Source organism: Polistes dominula, unplaced genomic scaffold (assembly GCF_049000335.1).
Source record: "Polistes dominula isolate Pdom_NZ unplaced genomic scaffold, Pdom_raw_medaka contig_11, whole genome shotgun sequence".
In the NCBI taxonomy this organism is placed as follows: Eukaryota; Metazoa; Arthropoda; class Insecta; order Hymenoptera; family Vespidae; genus Polistes; species Polistes dominula.
Window position 1 is genome coordinate 3623316 of NW_028301154.1, and position 20694 is coordinate 3644009.

The window sequence follows — 20694 nt, forward strand, 5'->3', positions numbered from 1 at the left end:
AATAGAAACAAAAAATATATATATATAGATATATATATATATAATTGAAGAAAAAAGCTGACTTTTCTTATTTACAACATGTAAATGCATTTGAAAATAAACAAATAAAAAAAAAAAAAAAATCAAAAGAAAATAAAAAAATAATATTTAAAGCTGACAATAATAATAAATAAGAGCAAATAGATATTATGATGCGATCGGAAATTAGCGTTATTGTTATTATTATATTAACATATAGCGATAGAAGAATTATTTTTGTGTTAATAGTAATAATAATAATAATAATAATAATAATAATAATGGTGGTAGTAATAATAGTACTAATAGTACTTGTGTATGTGTGTGTGAATATATACATATTAGTAATAATAATAATAATAATAATAATAAAAATATAAGAATATAATTATTATAATAGAAGAAATAGTTATTGTATAAACAATAGTAACGAAGTAGTGTGAACAACGAAGATAATTATACATACATATATATATATATATATATATACATATATAATATTAGAATGAACCAAAAAAGTTCGTGAATTTGTAATTATGTTGAAAATTTACCATGAAGTTGCATAAAATGAATTATGTGGTTTATATTGTAGTAAAATTTATTTTTGTAAATAAAATATTAACCCATTTGAGATTCACTTACACACACACGGTAGGTGCAATCATATTTAAATATTATTAATTATTTTGAATAAAGTATTCGTTCATGTGGGTTTTTATTGTATTAAAAATTTACTTTGAAATTGCATAAAATGAATTATGTTTTTTATTTTTGTAAAATTTTTTTTTGCAAATGAAATATTAACCCATTTGAGATTCACTTGCACACACACGGTATGTGCAATCATATTTAAATATTATTAATTATTTTGAATAAAATACTCGTTCATGTGGGTTTTTATTATGTTGAAAATTTACTGTGCAAATTGCATATAATAAATTGCTTTTTTTATATTGTTGTAAAATTTATTTTTGTAAATAAAATATTAACCCATTTGAGATTTACTTGCACACACACGGTGTGTGCAATCATATTTATATATTATTAATTATTTTGAATAAAGTATCGTTCATGTGGGTTTTTATTGTATTGAAAATTTATTTTGAAATTGCATAAAATGAATTATGTTTTTTATATTGTTGTAAAATTTATTTTTGCAAATGAAATATTAACCCATTTGAGATTCACTTGCACACACATGGTGTGTGCAGTCATATTTAACTATTATTAATATTTTTGAATAAAATATTTGTTCCACACACACATGTGGGTTTTTATTATGTTAAAAATTTATTTTGAAACTGCATAGAATTAATTATTATTTTTATATCTTTGTAAAATTTATTTTTGAAAATAACCCATTCAAATTAAATTAACCCATTTGAGATTAACTTGCACACACACACACACCGTAAGTGTGCAATCATACTTAGCATAAATAAAACTGCATAGAATTAATTATTATTTTTATATCTTTGTAAAATTTATTTTTGAAAATAACCCATTCAAATTAAATTAACCCATTTGAGATTTACTTGCACACATACACACACACACCGTGAGTGTGCAATCATACTTAACATACATTATTTTGAGTAAAATATTCATCAAGATAAGACTTTTTTTTATGTATATATAAATATTAATCTTTAAAGTAAAAAAAAAAAAAAAAAAAAAGAAATTTGTCATTGTAAACTTAATAAAAGTATAATAAAAAAAAAAAAAAGAAAAGAAAAGGACGGTTCTCAAAAATGGCTTTTGAAAAACGTGTTAGAAAAAAGCCGTAGTCTCGAATGGGGTTATAATGTCAAGATAAAATGCACGAACTTTTTTTGTTCAACCTCTAATAGCATTATACAATATTATGAATAATAAATATTAAATAACAATAATAATAATAATAATAATAATAGCCTCGCAGCCGCGCGTGCGACAATGAACAAATGACGCGACACGAGCCGCATGGCTTGCCAGAAAAACATCGGTGAATTCCATCAACCAATGCAAGCACCGAAGCTTATTTGGCAAAAGGCTCCGTTAAAGAAAGCCTCTCTGTGAGGACATGAGCGTTCAACTTGCACGAGTCATATAACTCAAAATACAAATCAAATAATAATAATAATAAATTATTTTATTTTTCTAACAAAAACTTGTTCTTGTTTCGTTTTCTCAATTCGTACAATTTTCTTCCAAATTATCCAAAACAAAAGATCAAAAAAAAAAACAAAACAAATACCCCAAAAAAAATTGAAATAAAAATGTCAAGATAAATTTCAAAGTAAACCCTCCCCTCTGCCCCTCCCCCCTACCCTCCCTTAGAGGGGAGGGAAGGGATAAACAAAATAAAACAATTTATCTATTTATTTATCTATCTATGGATTTTTATCTTTCTGGCGATTTTTTTTTTTTTTTTTTTTTTTTTTTGGTTTTCTTGGCAATGACTTCGAAGTAAGATGAAGGCCCACGCTGTGCTTTTTCTTTTTTTTTTTATTACCTTTTTTTTTTTTTTTTTAATTCTTTTTAGTTTCTATTCTTTCATTTCTTCCTATTTTTTTGTTTTCAAATTTTTCTTGATATTTTTTTTTTGTTTTTTTTTTTTTTTTTTTTTCATTAAATCTGCCTCGCATTGCATATTCCCGTCAGGGGTTTATTGGAAGGTTTCGTAGGTAATTTTGTTTTGTTTTGTTGTTGTTGTTGCTTTTTTTTTGTTTGTTTATCGTCGTTTAACTCGTCGAAAAGTTGGATTTGTGATTGATTATTTTGTTTTACATTTTTTTTTTTTTTACATTTGGAAATTTTTCTTCACTCAAGATTTGCAATTTTCGCGGAAAATTGGAATTAAACAAACACACGATGATAACTTGTGAAATTTAATTGAACAATTTTTGAAAATATTTTATAGTCGAGCAATTTTATGGTTTTTTTGTTTCTTGCTTTTTTTTTTTTTAAATAATTTGAATTGAAATGTATTGTGTAAACAATTGAACAAGATATATTGTATACAAATAAATTATGTGCAGCTCGTAAAAAGAGTCAAACAATTTGTTTATTACAAATGACGACGAAATATTGGATTTTGTATGAAATTTAATTTTTATGAAATTAATTAATAAATTTGGAATAATTTTTATTAATTATTGAATAATACTTTCTTTGAATAATTCAGAATTGAATTGTTTTCAATTTCTTTGTATTTTTTTTTTTTTATTTTTGTGTGATTGTTTGAATGATTTTTCATTAAAGTTAATAAAAACTTTTTGACGAGTAACGACGACGGAAATTGGAATTATTCGAATCACACGCAAAAGAGTTAACTAAATGACAAATTGGACATGCAAGTTTGTGTCAAAACATGCAATGTTTGTGCTATTGCGCACACACAACACGATAATAGTAGTAAGTGGATTTGGAAAATGTTGTTTGAGCGACAGAGAAGGAGAGAAGACACTTCTTTCTTCGATTTAAATTTATAAACAAACAAACAAATGAATAATCCAATTGAATTTTGTTTACTCTATTGTCCTCCCATGCACTCAAAAAAAAAAAAAAAAAAAAAAAAAAAGAACATTCTTCGATTTGCAAAAGGTGTACACCCTTCTCCCTTTTAAATTATGCCCAAAAATTTCTGATTAATATATTCGTGATTGATCATTTTACGTATGTTGTTGTAATTTCGTACATACGAACGAGGTGTGTTATCGAAAATTTTATATAAATAATTTTTGGTATCTTTTATTTAATTTATATCTCAACAATTCATTTTGAAAGTCCAATATTTATCTCAATAATAATAATAATAATAATTTCTTCAATTTTTTATATTTAATTTATCTCAACAATTAATTTATTAATAAATTTAATATTATTTACATAATTAATTATATAATTATATAATAATAATTATTATTATATAAATATATAAAAATTATATAATAATAAATTAATAAATAATAATTAAATTATTAAAATAACTAAATTAATGATAAATTATTAATTAAATTAATATAAATATATTTTTAAATATTTATATATTGTTTAAATTAAAATTAATAATTTTTATAATATTATAATAATAAATATTTATTATTATTAATATTATTTAATAAATTAATTCGATTAACCAGCAAAAAAAACATTCAAAAATCAATTAATCAAATTCGATAATTAAATTTGTTATAAGAAAAAAAAATTCAAATTACAAAAAATACACAAATAAGCACATCTTTTAAATTGATAAACTATGCTATGTTCACACATACATAAAAAAAAACCCCCATAAATCCTATAACAAAATCCTTTGATCAAAATTAAAATATAAAAATGCAAATATCAATGAACCCTAAACGAGAGTTGTGTTCAAGGGTTGTTTCTTTCTTATATATATATATATATATATCTATATTTTTTTGTTTAATTCAAAGATAAATGAACAAATTTTCAAAAACACCCTCGTATCAATTAATAGAATAAACCGAAATAAAAGATTTTGTTTATTTGATATTTGATTGAATATCGTTGATCGAATCAAATCGGTGTGTCATTGTAGTTTGTTGAGAGACATCAAAATATCTAATATGCCAGGTGTGAGCCCAGGTGCTAAGTCGATGGAGAGATTGGGAGAGACCGGACCCTCCCACCCCTGTTGAATTTTCACATGCCGAACTAACAACATAAACACCACCATGCGGCCTACGGCGTTTATATCCGCGAATATATTCATATATATATGTTAATCTCATCTATGTATTAATATATTAACAAATTTTTCCATTAAAAATAATATTAATTATTTTTTTGTGGTTTTTTGTTTTTGCTTTTGTTTTTGTTTTTGCTTTTGTTTTGTTTTGTTTTTTTAAGAGCATGAAGCACTTAATAAGCTTAAGATGTAAAATACAAATATAAATATTGAAAATGGGTACGCGTGTTGTGATCGTGGGCTGAGTAAAGGGGGGTGGGTAGGTGTGTGAAAAAGGGAAAGGGGTGAAAATTCAAATTCACTAAAATTTTCGAAGAAAAAGACAATTTTGTAAAAGTCTAGTGTCAAAAGTGCACTAATACTAGGTGCATAAGGTGAAAGAATAGAAGTGAGTTTTCTTGTCAAAATTATTTTCAATCAAAAAAAAAAAAAAAAAAAAAAAAAAGAAGAAACCAGTGTGGGTGCAATTTAACGATAGATTCATCTAAATTTAAATTATAATAAAAGAAACAAATATATAAAAGAAGATTCGTGACCAAGATTTCTAATCACTTTTCTAATTATTTTCTAATCACGCAAATCCAACTATTTCGCATTAACTTTTTAATCATATTTGCAATACTTCTTTTTTTCTTTTCTTTTTCTTTTTCTTTTTCTTTTTTTTTTTTTACGTTTCATTGTAAAACAATTACAATGTATGATATTTAATTGTTACATTAACACGTTGAGTGGTGGCCACGTCAGTCATGAATGACTAACGATGAACTAACTTCACATTCAGACCGAGTCAGACACCGATGCCTGACGATGAACTTCACATTAAGACCGTATCAGACACCGGTGACTAACGATGAACTTCACATTCAGACCGTGTCAGACACCGATGCCTGACGATGAACTTCACATTAAGACCGTGTCAGATACCGGTGACTGACGATGAACTTCACGTTCATGCTGTGAACTTCACATTAAGACTGTGTCAGACACCGATGCCTGACGATGAACTTCACATTCAGACCGTGTCAGATACCGGTGACTGACGATGAACTTCACGTTCATGCTGTGAACTTCACATTAAGACCGTGTCAAACACCGATGCCTGACGATGAACTTCACATTCGGACCGTGTCAGACACCGATGCCTGACGATGAACTTCACGTTAAGACCGTGTCAGAAACCGGTGACTGACGATGAACTTCACGTTCAGACCGTGTCAGACACCGATGCCTGACGATGAACTTCACATTAAGACCGTGTCAGACACCGGTGAATGACGATGAACTTCACGTTCATGCCATGTCAGACGCCGGTGCCTGACACTCAACTTGTTCACGGCTCGTTTTGTGATGCATGGCCTGACGATGATTTCTATAAGAATTTGCGTGGCCTGACGATGAATTTTGTAAGAATTTGCATGATGCTCAACGTGTTAATAACATCTACTGTTATAAGATTGATAAATTAAGTTTAAATTTAATCGTTTCCCATTGATTAAAAAAAAACCAATTCGTTAAAGGTAAAGACAAAAAATAAATAAAAAAATAAGTAAGTAAAATGTACAAAAGTTAATGCGACATTTTAATCATTCAGATCTTCCAATTTTGTAACGAAGCATTTACTAAACTATAACAAACTATACTACTTTAGCCACCTATCAGCATATTTCTCTTATCAATCTTATCATTCGCTGTAAGTATCAAAGAAAATAAAAAAACAATATACAAAAAAAAAAACCTATATGAAAAATGTTGCTGGGTATACAGAAGACGTTTGATGAATCAAAAAATAGAAAGAAAGAAATTAGAAGAAAAAAAATAAAATCTAAGAGAACTCTCATTCTATTCTAAATTTCAAGTATTCGAATAGAGAAAAAGTTATTAGAAATAGAAAGAGAGAGAGAGAGAGAGAGAGAGAAAGAGTGAGACAGAAGGAAAAATTTGTATGCAAAATTCTTATTTTTTTTTTTTGTGTTTGCAATATTTTGCAATTTATGCAAAAACTTTTACGTTTTACTTATTATCTCTTTTTTTTTTTTTTGGTTTCTTTTTGTTATCTATCTTTTTTTATTGTTTTTGTTATCTTTCTTTCTTTCTTTTTTTTTTTAAGTTCCACCCGTTCACAAAAGGGAAATGGAATAATAATAATAATAATATTTAAAAAAAAAAAGGGATTTTAAAGACAAGAAAAAGAAGAAGAAGAAGATGGAATAAGAAGAAATACGAAAAATTGAAGGGTTCAGTTAAAGGAGTGATTTAGTCAAGGTTGGATTAAGGGTAGGGGGTTTGTTGAACCTATTTTGTGATCTCTAATAATAATAAGAATAATAAGAATAATAATAATAATAAGTGGATCGAAGAAGAAATCGGTGTTATACGACGTGACCATTGCAAAGATCTACTAAGCAAGCTTGGGTTCCTAAAATGTTCGAGCTTAGAAAAACTATTGTTGTTAGGAGTAAAAGGATTAGGTTGGGATTCGAACACGAGGTCGGGGATACACGATTGCACATATCCTCCTCACAGAAACACATGTGACCAGTGCCGGTACTTTCCATCATGCACACGTGGTCCACCATGAATAAGTTTATCTGTAGTTGTGATGTACAGGTCCTTCTAACGCTTTCGTATGCTGTAATTTAAATTTTTTTTTTAATGTATAATAATAAATACATCGAATAATTTATTATTTCTAATTATTTAGAATAATACATTCTAATATATTTTAATTATAAATCATTTCTAAAATAATTTATTACATAATAGGATATAGAGGATCTTATGTTAGATATGTATATAGGATACATATCATATATACATAGATATTTATTATATTTAAATATAATATATACTATAATAAATATAATATATTATAATATATTATAATATTAAAATTATAATTTATTATAATATTATATAATATTAAAAAATTATAATTTATTACAATATATTATATTTTAATATTATAATATTTAATTTATTAATAATTTATTAATATTAAATTATATTTATTATAATATATTATATAATAATATTTATTATATTAATAATAAATATAATTAATTTAATTTTAATTATATATAAATATATTTATATATTATATTAATAATAATAAATAAATAATATAGATATTATAGATAAATAATAAGATATATTTTTATATTTAGGTGTGTTTGATTATTCGAAAATTTGTTGATACTAATACAAAAATTTAAAAAAAAAAAATCAATGTATGTAATTTTATTATTATAATAATATGTATATGAATGTATATTAATAAATATATTTAATCGATATTTCATTAGAATATTAATTTGTTAATTGACACGAACTTTGTAGAAAAGGTTTCGTGATATATTATTAAATTAGTTCTATATAGATAGATAGATGGATAGATAGATAGATCATTTATTTCTAATAATACACAGGTGTATCTCGAGTATTAATATGGATCATTTGATAATCTACTAGTAGAGCGTTAGAAATATGATACTCGTTCAAGTGTGTTTCAATTTTCTATATCTTAATTTTATCTATCCACCGATAAATTCAATCCTTTTGAAATTGTTTAATATCTTTAACGATTTGTTATACATAATTATGAAAATATTCAAACTAATTTGTGACGCATTTAAAAGATGAAAGATGAAAGAAAAGACAAGAAGAAAAGAAAAAAACAAAAAATCACTCACGTGATTTGGCATTGCGAACCATTTTAACGCAACACCCATTGCAGGTCATCAATGGTGGCTGATCTCTCGGTAATGCTGTATAATTAAATGGATCCTTGCATCGTAGATCTGTCCAAGAATCGCATTCGTAGCAATAAACCGAGCGTGCTGCGAAATATATCAACAATCTTATTTCAATATCAAATATCGTAAGATTTAGAACGTGCAATTTCTTCTTCTTCTTCTTCTTCTTCTTTGATTTTATTAAACCGTACCAATCGTAAAAAAAAAAAAATACGAATTTAACACGTTCCGTGGCAAACCGTTTTTACCTGTCTTGTCACTCAGATCATTTGATTTTGCTTTAACAAAAAATCCAACCAATTTAATTATTATTCCCCAATATAATTTTAATAATTATTTATTATAATAATGAATATATATATATATATATATATATATATATATAAATGGTATTTTAATAATTATATTAACCCTTTCGCTCCGGAATGGTTGAGACAAAATATAATCGCTGGATACGGAGCGTTTTGTTTTTTCATATTTGATAGTGTATTTTTGAGGAACGTATATATACGCTGTTCGTACATTATTGGTCATTTTTCTAGGGCGTATATATACGGCCATCGGAGTGAAAGGGTTAATATTATATAAATTAATATTATAATTATTAATAATATTAAAATTAATATGAAAATTATAATATTATTAATATTATATAAATGTTATTTTAATAATTATTTATTACAATAATTAATAATTGTAAATATAATAATTAACAAAAACTTATGTGCTTTGTTCTATACTGCATTTTGTATAATGCACATAAATATTTTATAATAGTAATATATTTAATTTGTTATAAACATATATTTTAAGCGTATTAAATAAATATGTCAAATGGTAAGTGTGTACCATCAATGGTACACGTGGCACGGAACGTGTTAAATACGAACAAACTAACGAACGAAATAAAAAAAAATATATATATATATATATAAAATAAAGGAACAGAACGAAGAGATCGCACGTGAAATCAAATCAAATAATCCATGGTTTTCTTTCTTTGTTTTATTTTATTTTTTTTTTTTTTAGCTACCCTTAAAACGTCCCTTAACTTTTCTTTCTTACAAAAATAAACTGGCTATTTAATAAATATATATTTTTTTGTAACTCCTGCTTTCAAAGTTCAATTTTTAAACCTTGCCTAGCAACCGTAAAGTCGCATATTCCCGTGATGGTGGTAACTATCTAGTAACTATGGTTGTTACTATAGTAGCGTGCGAGAAAGTAGTACTTTCCAACCGATTGACCATGCGGGAATGAAAATTTTGGTAACTATGTAGTAACTATGATTGTTACTATAGTAGCGTGCGAGAAAGTAGTACTTTCCAACCGATTGACCGTGCGGGAATGAAAATTATCTATCACTTTAATTAAAATTAAAAAAAAAAAAACTTGTTAAAAATCTACGTGAACAATGAATGAATTAACGAGACCTTGTACGCCTCCAGACCTAGTATCTGCTGCTAAAAATGTTACACATGATTTATTACCGGCAAAATTTCGACCAAAATACAACTAAGTGATAACTAATATAGTTAAGCTAATGACAACATTTCTTTGTAAATGAATAATTTCCCTCTATTGAACTTTGAAAGCAGTCATTACAAAAAATATTGTTCGATAAATATGTCCTAACTGAGGCATTCACTGGGCTTAATTAAGACACTCGCCAGAAGAAACAAGGCGTTTATGACAAAACCGAGTACGCTTACCACCATTCGCCTAACGGCTCGTGGGGGCCTAATCTGCGTATTCGGCCCTGTTGTAAACACGTCGTTTCTTTGGCTCATGTTTCAATTTTTAAGCCCTGGAATGCCTCACTTCGCACATATGTATCGAAAATATCTATTTTTTATAATTAATTTAACTTTTTAATTTGTTATTATTATTATTATCTCTTTGTTTCATTAAATACCACCGACTTATGATAATAAAAAAAGATTTTGACACAGTTAAAAAAGAAAAAAAAACCGGACGTATCGAGTTGAATAGAAAAACGTTCCACGTTGGACGAAGAACGTTGTAGAAGACGAACTGTGGTCATGTAACACACTGAAGAGAAGTAGTAGCTGGCATTTAAAGTGGCATAATCACTCACTCTGGCACTCCGCATGAGAGACGTTGGCAACCGCGAGTACAATTGCCGCTGAAAACGAAAGATTGGTCATTGTTTTAAAACCCAACAAAAAAAAAAAAAAAACAGGGAAACAAACAGAACTGTTCTGGCACGTTATCGAATTTGGCGCATATAACACGACACGTATTAAGAACACGATTTTTAAGATAGATAAATAGATTGAACCAAAAAAATAGATAGATAAATAGATAGATAGATAAAATAGAATACTACTATACAATGATCAAAAATTTGAAATAAATCAATCGATTTATCGATCAAAATCAAATATACAAATTTATTTCTATTTCAATACGAATTTTAATGCAATTATTGTATTAAGTGTTATTATACAGGGTGATCGGTAACTGATAGTACAAGCGAAAGGGAAGTGATTCTATATGAAAAAATAAATCAAAAATATAGATTCAAAATTTTTCGTTTGAGGCTTTGTTTTCGAGAAAATGTGACTTTGAATTTTCGCACAGTACGCGTCTAATTGATCTGATAAGTTTGTAGGGTATTTCCGATAAGTTCGTAGGGTATTTTCGAAAAGTTCGTAGGGTATTTTCGAAAAGTTCGTAAGGTATTTTAGAAAAGTTCGTAAGGTATTTCCGAAAAGTCCGTAGGGTATTTCCGAAAAGTCCGTAGGGTATTTCCGAAAAGTTCATAGAGTATTTTCGAAAAGTTCGTAGGGTATGTATATATATACTTATATATTTATTATAATATATATATATATATATACTTTTGTATATTTTTTTCGTGCGTCATGATTTAATTCAAACTTTTGATATTTTGGGGTTGATGGGTAGTATCAATCATAGACAAAATGTGAAACAAATGAAAAAAATATTCATTGCAACGCAACGTACGATAAAAACAAACAACGCCACTACAAAAGTACAGCTGATAGATATTAAAAAAAAAAAAAAAAATAGAAAAATAAAATAATTAAAAATAAAATAGATAATGCTAACAAACCGCGTACGACTAAGAGCTCCAATTGTTTTTGTTTTCTTCATTTACAACTAACATAATTTTATGCTGATATTAAAAAATGAATATATAAACAAAATTAATATTATAGAATATAATTTATATATATATATATAATAAAACTACATACACACTACTACGAGATCATAATTAGAACTAACAAAAAACAAAAAACAAAAAATATAAATCTAATATTTTCATTGTGAGTGAACGGTTTAATATTACTGTGCTCTCTAACTATAATAAATTTACACTACGTTGTACTAATATATATATATATATATATATATATATATATATATATATATATATATATATTTTAATTATTATTATTTTTTGTTTGTACTTTCTAACACTAATTCAGGGCACTATATGTGTGTCAACTACTACAATACTGTGTTAATTATTTCAATACCTTACGAGGAAATTTTTCAGAACAAAAATTCGAACGTTGTACGTACATTTAAATCTTCAACAAAATTAATGATTATTTTGTATAATCAATAATAAAATTATATACATATATAATTGATACTTTAACACGTGTTACGTGCCAAGCCCTTTTTACCTGACTTGTCACTCAGGCCATTTAACATTGCTTTAACAAAATCCAACCTCAACATGTTATTATTAATTATTGTCAATATAACAATTAAACAAACTTATGTGCTTTGTTTCAATACTACATTTTCTATTAATGCATTAATATTTTATTAGGAATATTTGAAATTTGTTATAAACATATATTTTAAGCGTATTAAATAAATATGTTTAATGGTAAGTGTACCATCGGTGATACAACATGGCCTGAAGAACAAGTTTAACGTGTACCACCGGTGGTACACGTGGCAAGGAATGTGTTAAACAGTGCAATACATACGTCCGACGTGCACACACACACACGCACACACACACACACACACACACACACATCAACGTGTGTGTATGTATTTACGTACCTAGTGCACACGCGCAGTGATTATACGCATGCCGATTATTGGATTTCTAAAAGTAATTCGCGCATATTCAAGCACTAATGCTTGAATAAAATTCAAAGTATATTTAAAAGAATAATAAATAATCAAATTAATGGTAATAATAAATTTAAAAAAATATAGAAAGAAAGAGAAAGAGAGAGAGAGAGAGAGAAAGAGAGAGAGAGAACGTCTAATTGCGTGTCATCAAAATAAAAAATAAAAAAACAAAATCAACTATGTTTATGCTGGATATAAAAATATATTGTAAATAGTAAATTATATTAATAATAAATAACGTTAGTAAATTATCTACAATATCTATTTGTGTGTGTGTATATATCTATGCGTTAAGATAAAATTGTTTTTTTTTTTTTTTTTTATTATCTACGATATTTTCGTTCAATCGATGGGGTTTTGTTTTTTTCACGAACTCACCCGAATGGTGTGCTCGATCATCTTCTAAATAATTATTAAACATGGTTCTGTCGGCTCATTATAATATATTTTTTAATATATATATATTCTATATATACATACATATATGCAAATTTGTTTGTTTGTTTTTTTTTTTTTTTTTTATAGAAATTTTATTAGTTTCATTTACCAATTATTAAACTTAACTTTTCTAAACATTTAATTTAATCGACAATATTATTAAACAATAATTTATGTAATTTTGATGAGAATTTATCAAATGTAAACAATTAACATTTTTAGATTATAAATACGATTAAATCTGTTTTTATTTATTTACTTATTTATCATTGAATAAATGAAATTAATTTTCCGGATAATTTTAAATTACATTTCAAAGTACGTATAATTCATTAGCACAATATATATTTATTATATATGTATATATACATGTATACATGTATTTTAAAATAATTTAATAGCTTTGAGCAATAATTAAATATAAAATACGTATTATAAAAAAAAATACAATAAATATATAAATAAATAAACAAAAAATATATATATATATAAAATACAATAGCAAAGGGTCTAAATTACAATAAAAATTTATGTATAAAAAAAAAACAAAAAAAAACAAATTTTATCCTAAACTTTTAAATCAATTTAATCATTGATTCGTATCGTTGAAAAAAAAAAATTCAAAATATAATATATCATATTTCTACTACAAAAAGGAACTTCATACGTACGGTAATGTATATGTGGTAGAATATGCTTATTATACGTGTATTGCATCATGGTTAAAATGTGACATACATTTTTCACAATAAATAAAAAAAAAAAAAAGAAAATAATCACAACACCATCATACTGTTTAAAAAATGTCAAATGCACATTGTATTGTATATATCATATACATATATAAATACGTCTAAAAAAAAAAAAAATTAAAAAAAAAATAAATAAATAAATAAAATAACTCCGACGTTTTTGCATTATCAATATATTCCTCATGGGAAAGATAAGATGATATTATTTCTATATATATATGTAGAATATATTATTTTTCTATATATTTATATTATTTTAATAATGTATATAATTAATAATTATTATTAATATTATTAATAATTAATAATTTTTTTAAATTAATAATTATTAAAATTAATATATATATATATATATTTATATAGAATATATTATTTCTATATATTTATATTATTTTATTATATTTATATAAATTTTAATAATTTATATAATTAATAATTTTAATAATTTATATAATTTGTTTTTAAACAATTATCTATTATTTCTAAATATTTATATTATTTTATATATTATATTTATATAATTTTATTATTTAAAATTTATTATTTTATTATATATATATATTATTAAATATATAATAAAAAAATATATATATATATATATATATATATATATATATATAAAATTAAATATTAAATATATATATAGAAATAAATATATATATATATATATATATATATATATATATATATATATATATATATATAAAGGAAATAATTGGTTAAAATTATGAAAAAAAAATTAGGGAAAAAATGATTCGTTTAATCCAATACTCACCTACTGTAATTAAATTATTCGTCCACATTATTTCGTTGATATTATTGGTTTGTCTTCTCGTTATACTCGATATAATATAGTCATGCCGAATATCAATGATTTCTTTCTCGTTTCACTGACGACAGTTGTACGATGTACGATGATTCGTGTGTGTGTATCAATTAGATTGCACGTAACTAAAAATAATGAAACTTTTGTTATTTAAATTTTCTTGCTTTTTTTTTTACTCTTTTTTTTCTTATACAAAAATATTGTATAAGAAAACATATACAAAAAGATTGAACAAAAACACACACACAGACACAACACAAACAATGTTTCTTCGTTAATCATGAAAATTTATATTGAAATATTTTTCAGCCAAAATATTAATGATATTACGTCGAGTAATATTTTGTTAGAAAATTGCAAGGATATATTTGATCTTCTTTGACTTAACCTTGACGCAACCCTGACGCAACCCTGACCACAATCAATTTATCTAATATAATACTTTACTTACGTGAAATTCAACTTCTTAGTAGTCAAAGTTACAAAGTGACAAATATAAAAGTGACAGATTATAAAATATAAAACAAGAAAAAAAAATAGAAGAAAATATTTGCCAATGAAAATAATGATGACGATGAAGATGATGATGATGATGATGATAATGATAATAATAATACGTGACAATGATAATGATAACATAATAACACGTGATATTAATATGATCATTTAATCGTGATGATAATATTTAATTAAATTCTTTTTTTCTCTCTAACGTCATACTGATTAAAATAATCATGGATATTGTTTGATTCAATTGAATATTTTATAAATCATCAACATTAGAAATTCACATTTTAAAATTACGTAGAAATTATTTGTCATGTAATAATATAGTGTAATATTGCGTAATATCTTTGTTAATAAAAAAATTATTAACATATCATAAACAAAAATGAAATTTGTCTGAAAATAATCAAACTTAAATCTTCAATATCATTCAAATGGTGAGGTTTACGGACAAAATATAAGATACCTTTTTTGTAGAGCATTAAATTTCCTACAAAATTCGTCTAGAACATTTTTCTGTACAATCAATAAATAATGAGATATGAATTTTAATCTATTAGACTGAAAAAAAAAATAAAAAAACTGCGATGCGGAGGATATTCCTATTAAAATTAAGAGCTCATATTTGGTGAAAATAGTTTTAAGGTATCTAGCAACCCATTTTTCCGTGGCACTTGAAAAAAAAAAAAATAAGTCATTTTTTTGACCCACCCTAATATATATTATACTTTTTGTTTTTATACTAACTAAAATGAAAAATAAATTGGCATGCATTGGGAATGGTTACGTCATTGAGAACATTTTGGCAACGATAACCAAATGCTAAGATCGAACGAAAAGCATTGAAACGAATTAATAATATTCACCTTTTCAATGTTTCTTTAAATTCAACCAGTTAAATTTACTTCTAATGTCAAATAATTTTTAATCATTTTTATTTTTATTTTTTAGAAACTTTAAGTTTGATCTTGAACTAGTTAACAGTATACTACAGTGACACATTTTGAAATTAAATATATATATGTATATATTATTTTTAGTTCTGATCTTGCATTGAAACACAGTGATTTTGCAATGTAATTAAATGTCAGAGAATTTTGTATTTATGAATTGCAAAAAAAAAAGAAGAAAAAAATTAAATTGAAAGACAAAATATGAATTGATCATTGATTACAAATTAAATTCTAATTGACATATTGAATCTCCCCCCAAAAAAAAATAAATAAATAAATAAAATACAACAACCTAAATGTATTTATATTAAAAAAAAAAAAAAATTATTACTTAGGTTTCAATCTGTAGGATTATTGTGTTCTTATAAATGAAAATTAACACAAAATATAATTTTAAAACAAAAAAACTTGTATATTTAAGTGCACAAGGAATGGCACGTCTTTACCAAAGGGCTGTTTCGAATAAATTGAAAAAGGAACAAAGGTGCAACACGCTCCCTCAAAAATTAATCCTCTTTAATGTAACAAAACTTTTGAATGAAAACAAACATCATTCAAGCTTGATAACAAACTACTATTACTATTACACAGACGGCTATTCCTTGTACAGTTAGGAAAATACATATGGTCTAGCATTCACTACAAGGATAAGGAAAACCCAACTAAAACCTTATCAGACCATTCCAAAATTATAAACAATGCATAATAATTATTATTATTATTGGTACTTACGTATTAACGCCACCGCAGTAAAATTCCGCTAATGTACCAATCAACACCTTAAATTGTTGCGAACAAATCATAGAATAAAAAACTTTATTTAAAATCGCAACACTTTGAAAATTTCAAAACATTTTATTTATAAAAAGTAGTAAGTAATCGGATTTCGTTGGAAAATGGGCCGATATAAAATTTAACATAGATTTAAAACAGTCTAGATTTTCTTTCACTTAATGCTGTCACCATAACCCTGACGAAACCCTGATCCAAACCTGACGGTTGTTGTGTGCGAACAAGATTGCTCTTTATTGACGCATCAGCGGAATTTTTACTGCGATTGCGTTAATACGTAAGTACCTTATTATTTAATTCATAAATTGTTTCTCCAGGTTGTTATTATTCAAGACCCATCCCTGTTGGGGACGGGTCTTGAATAATACGTCAGCCGATCTCCACAGCATGCAAGTTCATACGTGTTACACTAAACTATGCTTTTCTAGAAAAGAAAGAAGAGAACCAAAGAGATTGATTTTCGTTCTTAAATCTGAGTTATACATTCCAATACAATCCAAATTAAAAAGAAAAAATAAATAAATAAATAAATAAAGTAAATACAATAGCTCAAATGTATTTATGTTAAACAAAAATATATTATAGTTGGGTTCCAATCCAAATTAAAAGAAAAAAAATATAAATAAATAAATAAAAAATACAATAATCCAAATGTATTTATGTTAAAAAAATAATTATTATAGTTAGGTTCCAATCTGAATTAAAAAAAAAAAATAATAAATAAATAAATACAGTAAATACAATAGCTCAAATGTATTTATGTTAAATAAAAATTTATTATAGTTGGGTTCCAATCCAAATTAAAAGAAACAAATAAATAAATAAATACAGAAAATACAATAACTCAAATATATTTATGTTTAAAAAAAAATTATTATAGTTGGGTTCCAATCCGAATTAAAAGAAAAAAAAAAAAAACATTCTTGACTTATACCAATATTTAAGATATCTTTATAGCATAATTACACACACGTTTTTAACATCACAATAATAATAAATGAATTATTATTAAAGAGATAAGATAAATGAAACAAATTATTATTTAAAAAAAAAAAAAAAGACAAAAATGAAAAAAGTTACCTCTGGAAATAGCAACCAAAGTGGTGTTGTGACTGCTTGAAGTATTGTAAGAAAATCAATGAATTCTTCTTCTTCTTCTTCTTCTTTTTCTTCTTATTTTGTTTTAATCGTCTTTTGATAATAATAATAATGAAGAAAATAGAAGAATTTTTTAAACGAATAATCTGATCGTTTGTGCCCTACTCCTTCTTCCTCCTCTGCTACAAAGAGCAAATTTCTCGATGCATCACCTTATATGCAGCCTGTTGCAAACCACTCGTGTTTTCATCCTTCTTGCAGAAAATTCGTACATCGAACAACCAAAAACCAACAAAACAATTTGGTCCTTTGTTTTTTTTTTATTTTTTTTTTTTATTTTTTTTTAAATATTTTTTTTTTTTTTTTTTTGCTTTTAATCAAAATCGATCCCCAATCCTGTGAGAACAAACGTGTCAAAAATATGGACAATGATATTATATTGATATGGGGTAAATTTAAAATTCAAGTATATTTTTTTCTTGTTTTTTGTTTGTTTGTTTTTTTTTTTTTTTTATAAAAATAAAAAAAAACTTAAAAATCGAAATTACCTACAAAATTTTAAATCAAATTTTTACGATTTTTTTTTTTTTTTTTTTTTTTTTTTTTTTTTAGTTAGTCACGAGATACAAAAAAAAACTTTAGAGAAAGAAATTCGATCGATTTAAAATATTTCATATAATAAATATGTAAATATATTTTCATGTAATAAATATGTAAATATAATATTACATCCCAAAAAAAATTTCAGAATGCATAAACTTCACCAAGATTACGTCAAATAAATGAAACAACATTTGTTATATTGAAAAAAAATAGAAAAAAGGAAAAAAAGAAAATTATAGAAAAATAAAATCAAAATAACGATTATAATTATAATATTATAATTATTAACATTATATTATTTTGATATTATTAAAAAATTAATTATATAAAAATTAATTTATAAATACATTTAATTTTTATTATTAATATTATAATATTTTATAATTTTAATATTATAATTTTCAATATCCCCATAATATTAAACAATAAATACAATAAAACTATAATAACATGTTCTATCTATTGATATTATCAAAAATCATGTATAAAAATAAGATAAAATAAAATAAAATAAAATAAAAATTATTAAATGAAAAAAAAGAAAGAAAAAGAAAAGAAAAGAAAAATCTAAAAAAAACAATGAACTATAATCTAAATTTATAATTAATGTCATTATCGATACTATTACCGTGACAATGGTCTAGTCGATCAGAAAATAGGGCCACAAACACACACATACCTTTTACCACTTATTCCATAGAAAAAACAATTACACCTTCTTCTTCTTCTTCTGATAATAATTAAGTTCGTTTGATAACATAACTCAACTCTTGAAAATATGTACTTTTCTATTCATTATAATATTGTTATTATTATTATTATTATTATTATTATTATTATAAACAAATGATGATTAACGAAATATGTAAATGAAATTTAACAAGTGATCATCGAAAAAGACTTCCAGTTAGATGAACAATAATTTTGTTGAAAAGATGAATAATTTTCATTGAAAAATAACCAATATTCTTTGAACTGAGATACAAATGAATATGATCTATAAAGCAAATAATTGAAATTGTATAAAATAGAGAAATTAGAAACAAATATAATTAAAAGACATAGAAATATTATTTTCAATATTTCTAAACACTAATTGTTAAATTTCATAGAGACTACTGTTATACTTCAGAGGTTGCTTTCATACTAACTGCAGATCCAGGTCGATCAATAGGGTCGGACTACCCCACCTCATGTTGCGGCAAGCACACGCAACCAAAGACCACCAAAAGCTCTACCAACCAATCATCTGCTTTATCCGAATGATAATCATTGCGCTTGCGTTTCAATTATTTTCAAGAAATGTTTTTAAACATTTACAAATAATCATATACTTATTCAAAAATTTATTCAACATTTTGGTTTTTTTTTTAACAGAATTTTTTTACACGAATTTAGAAAAAAAATAAAATTAATATATATATATATACACGAGTTATTTTTTTTTTTATACTTTTATTATTATTATTATTATTATTATTATTATTATTACTTTATTTTATTATTTTTTTAAATATATATATGCAAGAGTTTTTTTTTAAATTTATTATTATATTTTTAAAATTATAATAAATTTATTTATTATTATAATATTTATAATTATATTATAATTACATTATTTATTATATTATTTATTATATTATATTAATTATTTATTATTACAAAATTATTCTAAATATATATTTAATTATTAATATATTTAGAATATATTATATATTATATTATAATTATAATTTATATATATATATATATATATATATATTATAATTTATTATATATTATAGAATAAATTATATAATTATATTAATAGAGAGAATAATTTATTATATATTATAATTTATATATTATAATATATTATAATTATGATATTATCTTAATTGTTTATTTTATATATATATATATATATTTAAAAAAGAAATTTAAAAATAAAAAAATAAAGAAATTTAAATATTTAATTATAAAGAAAAGTAATAGAGAGTAATTTTTACTTGTCAAACTGTTATCAATAATATTTCATTATAAATATTTAATGATAACAAAATTGGAATACTTTTTAACGTTAACATATTACTGATTACAAGACTCATGCATTTAAAAGTGTCACGCAATA

At 24.2% G+C, this 20694-nt stretch overlaps 1 protein-coding gene across 5 annotated transcripts; it reads right to left on the minus strand.

Moving 5' to 3' along the window:
- Positions 1 to 598: 598 nt before the first annotated feature.
- qvr (glycosylphosphatidylinositol-anchored protein quiver) lies at positions 599 to 19752 on the minus strand. 5 transcript variants are annotated; one of them, XM_089178557.1, is made up of 7 exons: positions 19736 to 19752; positions 19264 to 19372; positions 17964 to 18377; positions 14581 to 14756; positions 10565 to 10612; positions 8404 to 8550; positions 599 to 7343 (listed from the first exon to the last, which is right to left on the minus strand). In XM_089178557.1, the coding sequence occupies exons 4-7, from the start codon at positions 14606 to 14608 to the stop codon at positions 7084 to 7086; spliced, it is 483 nt and encodes a 160-aa protein (XP_089034683.1). In that variant the 5' UTR covers positions 14609 to 14756; positions 17964 to 18377; positions 19264 to 19372; positions 19736 to 19752; the 3' UTR covers positions 599 to 7083. The 5 variants fall into 5 exon arrangements, with proteins under 5 accessions (XP_089034683.1, XP_089034682.1, XP_015188297.1 ...); XM_089178556.1 differs by lacking the exon at positions 19736 to 19752 and adding an exon at positions 19546 to 19677; XM_015332811.2 differs by lacking the exon at positions 19736 to 19752 and having other exon boundaries at positions 19264 to 19683.
- Between the last annotated feature and the right edge of the window lie 942 nt (positions 19753 to 20694).

Bases quoted from the DNA above. Each gene is read 5' to 3' on its own strand.
- qvr (XM_089178557.1), bottom strand. From the start codon at position 14,608: ATGTGGACGAATAATTTAATTACAGTAG. The intron at 10,613-14,580 runs GTGAGTATTGGA...TTTCGTTTTCAG, and splicing joins GAATAATTTAATTACAGTAG to CGGCAATTGTACTCGCGGTT. The intron at 8,551-10,564 runs GTGAGTGATTAT...TATATTTCGCAG, and splicing joins CTCTCATGCGGAGTGCCAGA to CACGCTCGGTTTATTGCTAC.